At 44.7% G+C, this 7,435-nt stretch overlaps 1 protein-coding gene across 1 annotated transcript; it reads left to right on the forward strand.

Moving 5' to 3' along the window:
• The first annotated feature begins 1,390 nt into the window (after positions 1-1,390).
• Positions 1,391-4,162, forward strand: LOC119100643 (cuticle protein 16.5-like). Its single transcript, XM_037223720.1, has 3 exons — positions 1,391-1,398; positions 3,355-3,546; positions 4,033-4,162. The coding sequence occupies exons 1-3, from the start codon at positions 1,391-1,393 to the stop codon at positions 4,160-4,162; spliced, it is 330 nt and encodes a 109-aa protein (XP_037079615.1).
• The last annotated feature ends 3,273 nt before the right edge of the window (positions 4,163-7,435 follow it).

The raw sequence follows: 7,435 nt of genomic DNA on the forward strand, positions 1-7,435 counted from the left end.
ATCAATTCGGATTTCAGAAGAACAAAAGTACTTACGTGCGAATTCTTCTTCTGCAGGAAACTGTCACTAAGGCTTTTAAAAACGGGGAAGATGTGTTAGGTTTGTATTTAGATTTGAAAAAAGCCTTTGACACTGTAAACACAAACCTTCTCGGTAAACTTCCTAAATATGGTATTCGACGAAAATCTCATAACATAATATGTTCTTATTTGTCTGGCAAACTCAGTGTGCAAAAATAAGGAATATCTACCAACAATCAACAATGTGATAATGGGGGAACCCAAGAATCCATTCTCGGCTCAATTCTCCTCTTAATTTACATAAATGACTTGCCTAAATTAAGCAGTAACATGATTTGTCCGTCTTACGCTGATGATACTGCGATTATTTTCAAGGGAAAAGCATTGTTGAACTTCAAAACAATGCCAATACGCTTTTGCTTCTAATGACTTTCTGGTTTGCTGCTAATTTTCTTTCCCTGAACGCATCAAAAACATTCACACCGCATCACACTACTTCTTTGCATATACATTTACATGTGTGAATTAATAATTCACGTATTGAAGAAAAAAAATACCTTGGTGTAATCATTGACAAATCTCTTAAATTTACAAGCCATACTAATTTTGATGCAAGCATAGTAAGTAGAAATATTGGGATAATAAGTAGAGTTAGGTACTTTGTTGATAAAACAACGCCACATCTACTCTATAACACTTTGATTCTTCCTTGCTTAAATCCCTGCTGCTTGATTTGTGGTATGAATTATGCTTCTCAACTAGGTCGGTTAGTAATTTTTCGAAAAAGGCTGTGCGTCTTATTAGCAAATGTGCGTCCTCCACAAAGCTCACAGCCAGTCTTTAAACGATGCAGAATTTTGAGACTATCGGATATTGCTAAATCCCAAATGTTGATTGTGATGCACAAATTTGTAACTTCACAGCTCCGTGCATCATTCGATTTAATTTACAAGCTCTGCGAATCAAATGACATGGATATGAGGCGAGCAAAACATTTAGACCAACCTTTCTCTAATCGTAATAATAGACTATTTACAGCGTCTGCGCTTGGCCCTAAGCCGTGGAACGACATTATGGTTTCACATTTTCCAAGAATAACTGATGTTTCTGTATCAAGAACCATTGTTAAGAACATCATCGAATACATATTAACGTAACCAACATATTTGAAGACATTGCAATCCTTTGCACTGCACATCCAACGCACTTCATATTTGACCTCCTTCATGTTTTATAATCAATTTCTGATATAGTTAAAGTCATGCACATATACCTAACTTCACGGCGCTGGCTCCGGGAGTTCTCCCAGCAACAAGCTCTGCTTGACTGGGTGGACTCCCTGTACATCCAGCTCAAAACCCAGCACGAAAATGATCAGGTAATTACCACCCCCCCCCCCCCCCCAACTTGTGTGACCGTATAACCCTTACTGGCACGGTGAATTGAGTGGTTGTAGCTTATTGGGCGGTTCTAGCGGGCTGTCATTAGCTGACTTTGGCTAATGACTTCTTTAGGCCTTCTCATCTTTGATTTCTCCCTGTCTATTACATAATACAATTCCTTCGGGTCTGCACCACCTCTTCGCCTGCTTCTTTGCGTTTGTTTCATCTTCCTAGCTGGGCGTGCCGCGACTTGATTTTATGTTTTCTGGTGTTAACGTACGGTTTACTGCGTCGCTGGCATTGGGGGAGGGGCACTCCTGGTCACCTGTTCTTGGGTAACGGCATAGAACAAAGTTCCAGGCCGGTCTTCAAAGTGCCTCCATAACGTAGATAACCGTTTCTAAGCAAAAGGTCGCGTTGTCATTTAAGGTCAGTGACCTCGTTAGACCTTTTCAAATTCAAGGTGACGAAAATCATACGATATTGCTTTGAGTTTTGCATTTGACTATGCGACAAAGATTACGCTAGGCAGTATGTTGCAGAAGTCCATGGTTATGTTGCAGAAGTCCATGGAAGATGCAGAATGCCGTTCTTGCTATCAATAAACTCGAAATTAGCACCAGAAACTATCCTATACAGCAAGCCCTAGAGTAATAAAACGGGTTGGTTTTGACCTTCGTTTTAGCTTTATACCTGACCTCAGGTCAATGTAATTTGCTCATTCAATTGTGGTGTTCCCTAAGGAAGCATCTCAGATAGGTTTGGCTTCGTTTAACTCTCCTTTGTGGGATCAGATTGAAAGATTCCCTAGAAATTGCCTTCGCTCAAACCATGGCCTGACTTACCTGCCATTGGTCAGCGACTTTACAAAATACATATCAATTTTTGATAACAAGCGATACGCTATTCAATTGTTTAAAGCTATGCAAAATTTGGCGCGGCTACGCCGCGCTGTTCGGAGACCGTTTAAGAAAACCTTCCAGGGTGAATTTGACCCCGCCCCACCCGAGCGCGCGTTAACTAACGTCATTAAGATTCGCATAATGGCGCAGTCATCCACAGGCCCTTTGAAAGACTGAGCGGGTCCCTCTCCGACCTTGCGTGGCCGGGTGGCCGCGGGTCACTGCCGGCTACCGAGGCCGACCCGGCTACACCTCCCCCAGTGGTGTGCGAGCGTCACCGTCGGCATGGGCGTGGCTCCACAGAGACAGCACCGGCTCCAGCCGGTATAAAGCTGGCCGGCACCGGACCACAGGCATCACAGACACCAGCGAGTTCAGCCATGAAAGTCCTGGTGAGTGCTCCACTAACCCGTGCTAACAAAGCGTTGCACCTTTGGTCTATTTCACAACTTAGACATAGCCGCGACTTGAACCAGCTTTCCAGAAGCTCAGCTTGACTCGAAAAATACGTTGTCATTCAACATATTTTGCCACGTAGAATATCCTAAAATCTTAATCCATTGCACTCTCACTCCTTGTTGTAACATTGGGTACCGGTTATATCTCTTCAAAGTTCCCTGGATTTTTAAGCTTTCGCCTGATAATTGGTAGCCTTCAATATACAACGGGGTACAAGTCCAGAGCATTTGAAACAATAATTCATTTTTATAGTGGAAACATGGTTGAGATAAAAAAGCTCCGCTAGTGATAACATACATCAGTGTTCGCTTGAATCCTCCTCATGACAACTCACCCGTAGTTTGTGAAATATTAACTATTTTTTAATAACAACAGATAAATTGTTAGAAAAACAGGCGTTTCATCTACGTGGTTGACGGTACTTTCATCCGAATGTTAGCTGATATTGACTTATATAAATCATGAACGATTAACTGAGGCGGTGACAAAACACCCAATGGTGAGACAGCCCTAAAACATCATTCGTCTTTTTCAGGTGGTAGTGTCCGCTGTCCTGGCCGTTGCGGCTGCCCAGTACGCCCTGCCCTACAGCGGGCTGGGCTACTCGGGATACCCGTACGCCGCCGGATACTGGAACAACTTTGCTACCCCCTACTCCACCTACCGTGCTGCCCCCTACGCCGCATACTCTGCTGCTCCCATCACCACTTACGCTGCCGCCCCCTACGCCGCCTACGCTGGCCACTACAACACCTACGCCGCCCCGGCCGCCGTCAGCTCTCAGTACCACGCCCAGAACGAGATTGGAGGCTACAGCTACGGCTACGCCGACGGCCTGAGCACCAAGTCGGAGAGCAAGAACGCCTACGGCGGCACCGTCGGCTCCTACAGCTACGTGGACGCCAACGGCCTGACCCAGACGGTCAACTACGTGGCGGACGCGGCCGGCTTCCGTGTGCAGGGCACCAACCTGCCGGTGGCTCCCATCGCCGACCTGAAGGCGCCCGTCAACACCCTGGTGGGACCTGCTCCCGTCGAGGACACGGCTGATGTGAAGGCCGCCAAGGCTGAGTTCCGCAAGCTGTACGCCGAGGCTGCCGCCGCCGCCGAGGCTGCCCCTGACTCCCGCAAGAAGCGCAACGCTCCTCTGCCCGTCAGCGACACCCCCGAGGTGGCCGCCGCCAAGGCTGAGCACGCCCGTCTGTACAACGCGGCCGCTGCCGCCGCCGCCGCCGCGCCCGATGCCGACTACCCTCTGGCGTACGCCAGCTACGGCTACCCGGCCGGCTACGCCGCCTACAGCGTGCCTGCCTTCCGTGCCGCTGCCCCGGCCGGCTTCTCGTACGGCTTCAACTCGGCCCACCTTGCCCAGTCCTTCTACGGCCGCCACTTCTATTGAGCTGCAGTCCACTGAGCTAACGCGTCAGTATGTTGTTGTGTGAGGCGTGTTGAACCACCGGTCCGTCCGCTGTTGTCCGTTGTATTTTCTCTCATCCCGTCTCATCCAACTCGAAGCTCACAACCATTGTACCACTGATATACTCCTGGCTGTGCGGATGTATCATGTTGTATGTCATATGCCATACTTGAAAATGCATGTTGTAGAGAAAGGTGTTCAGAAGTTTTGATGCAGTCAACATCATGGAACAGATAGACTGAAAAATCAACAGCGTAGCTTAGCGTGGCCGCGACAATTCATGAGTAGCTATAGAGACCTGAATAACCGATCTTTTGGATACATAATTATGGGTAGCTTGCAATGTCGCTGTCCTCTGACAGGTGAAAGCCAAGCCGTGTCTGTCAGCCAAGGAACTTCCCAGAGAGTCGCTCAAGCTGATGCGATAACGGAATGCAGAACAGAGCAATGCAGCTTTTAGATACTTTTGTGAGACAATCATGCCACGCAGTTTAGGATTGTGCAAAGCTGGTGGTGGAAAGTGTATATGACCAGCGAGCCGCTTAAGTATCAATTTATGAAGAATATAATGCTGTACTTTGCAAGCGTTAGCGACACACAGACGTAGAACACTGCCCTTCAGAGGGAATGTTCCACATCGCAAGATATTGAGATAAGCATCATATATGATGGGAAAAAGCTGATTTGTGAGTGCTGGTGAGCTTTCAAGGTTCAAAAACAACCCTATGTTGTAAAATTTCGAAGTTTGTTAGAATGCAACCCATTACGCTATTGTCTGATGGCGCCTTGGAACCGTTTCGTGACGACAGCAAAACCTGGCAGCATCTGGCAGCCAGACGTAAAGAATATCTCGAAACGCACGAAAGCTGACGCCAATCGGTCATTCTTGTCGCGGTCGCTGTGTTAGTGGCGGTTCAGTCTGTAGCTTGTTTGTAGATTGTTTGTCTTGGTACCGGTTCGTAAGCGAAGTTTTGGTGTGCTCTTTGGCATACGCAACGTAGCGATTGTCAGCTTTTAGGGCAGATTGTTAATAGTAAAGCAAGGTATCCTGTGAATACTGTCAAATAGTGTTATTAATCTCAGCGAAACCTGCCAAGGACTGTTGAGGATGCCAATACTGTATTGTCGACTTGTCATTCCTTGCAGCGCTGTAGTTCTCACATTGATATCATGTGATGTGCACATCAGTTACCTTATTGTCAGTTGATGGCAGTTATATCTAGTAATGGTGCTCGCAAACGCTAAATACGAACGACTGGGAAGTTATGTTTCTTGTTAGCTTGATCGCACACATGGCTAAGGAAATAGCAGAATTTGAATGACGCAGTTATGGCGTCATGAACGCTTGGGTGACCACGATATAGCCTCCTCGAAAGAGTCTGCACATCTCCACGGGCGTGTAGCTCAGACACAAGAAGGGGTTTAGGTCTTAACAAGTGCACGATGGTGAACTGCAAAGATGATATTCAACATAGCTATTTCTGTTTAAAACCCAATAAAAAGGTGGAACGCTTCCTTTAAGGGATTACGTTAACCGAACCTTAACACGCGCCCGGGTGGCCGACCAGGTACCCTTCGCTCGGATAAGGGGGGGGGGGGGGTCAATTTGGCCCCCTGAGATCGTAGGAACTAAAAGAGCCAGAGACACTAAATTTACAGGGTGTATTGACTCGTACGTGAGCTGACTTAGGTCAAAATTTCAGGTTCTTAGGTTATGACCTTCGGTTCGATAAAGGTCAAAAAATGTCAAGTTATCAGACCTATCAGTATTTTGCCGTATATGTCCAAAATTTTCGAAAAACTTATATATAATAGACTCGTTCTTCATCTAAACCAAAACCATCTGCTTTACCAAAATCAATTCGGATTTCAGAAGAACAAAAGTACTTACGTGCGAATTCTTCTTCTGCAGGAAACTGTCATTAAGGCTTTTGAAAACGGGGAATATGTGTTTGGTTTGTATTTAGATTTGAAAAAAAGCCTTTGACACTGTAAACACAAACCTTCTCGGTAAACTTCCTAAATTCGACGAAAATCTCATAACATAATATGTTCTTATTTGTCTGGCAAACTCAGTGTGCAAAAATAAGGAATATCTACCAACAATCAAAAATGTGATAATGGGGGTACCCAAGAATCCATTCTCGGCTCAATTCTCCTCTTAATTTACATAAATGACTTGCCTAAATTAAGCAGTAACATGATTTGTCCGTCTTACGCTGATGATATTGCGATTATTTTCAAAGGAAAACCATTGTTGAACTTCAAAACAATGCCAATACGCTTTTGCTTCTAATGACTTTCTGGTTTGCTGCTAATTTTCTTTCCCTGAACGCATCAAAAACATTCACACCGCATCACACTACTCCATCTTTGCATACACATTTACATGTGTAAATTAATAATTCACGTATTGAAGAAAAAATACCTTGGTGTAATCATTGACAAATCTCTTAAATTTACAAGCCATACTAATTTTGATGCAAGCATAGTAAGTAGAAATATTGGAATAATAAGTAGAGTTAGGTACTTTGTTGATGAAACAACGACACATCTACTCTATAACACTTTGATTCTTCCTTGTTTAAATCCCTGCTGCTTGATTTGTGGTATGAATTATGCTTCTCAACTAGGTCGGTTAGTAATTTTTCGAAAAAGGCTGTGCGTCTTATTAGAAAATGTGCGTCCTCCACAAAGCTCACAGCCAATCTTTAAACGATGCAAAATTTTGAGACTATCAGATTTTGCTAAATCCCAAATGTTGATTGTGATGCACAAATTTGTAACTTCACAGCTCCGTGTATCATTCGATTTAATTTACAAGCTCTGCGAATCAAATGACATGGATATGAGGCGAGCAAAACATTTAGACCAATCTTTCTCTAATCGTCATAATAGACTATTTACAGCGTCTGCCCTTGGCCCTAGGCCGTAGAACGACATTATGGTTTCACATTTTCCAAGAATAACTGATGTTTCTGTATCAAAAACCATTGTTAAGAACATCATCCGCAAGCATTTCGCGAATACATATTAACGTAACCAACATATTTGAAGGCATTGCAATCCTTTGCACTGCACATCCAACGCACTTCATATTTGACCTCCTTCATGTTTCATAATCAATTTCTGATATAGTTAAAGTCATGCACATATACCTAACTTCACGGCGCTGGCTCCGGGAGTTCTCCCAGCAACAAGCTCTGCTTGACTGGTTGGACTCCCTGTACATCCAGCTCAATACCCAAAACGAAA

This window comes from Pollicipes pollicipes, unplaced genomic scaffold (assembly GCF_011947565.3).
Source record: "Pollicipes pollicipes isolate AB1234 unplaced genomic scaffold, Ppol_2.1 Scaffold_4881;HRSCAF=5763_pilon_pilon_pilon, whole genome shotgun sequence".
NCBI classification, from domain to species: domain Eukaryota; kingdom Metazoa; phylum Arthropoda; class Thecostraca; order Pollicipedomorpha; family Pollicipedidae; genus Pollicipes; species Pollicipes pollicipes.

What these genes read in the sequence shown, in the direction of transcription:
- LOC119100643 (XM_037223720.1), top strand. An exon ending in CCGGCCGCCGTCAGCTCTCA is followed by an intron (nt 3,547 to 4,032) that starts GTACCACGCCCA and finishes GGCGTACGCCAG; the next exon opens with CTACGGCTACCCGGCCGGCT.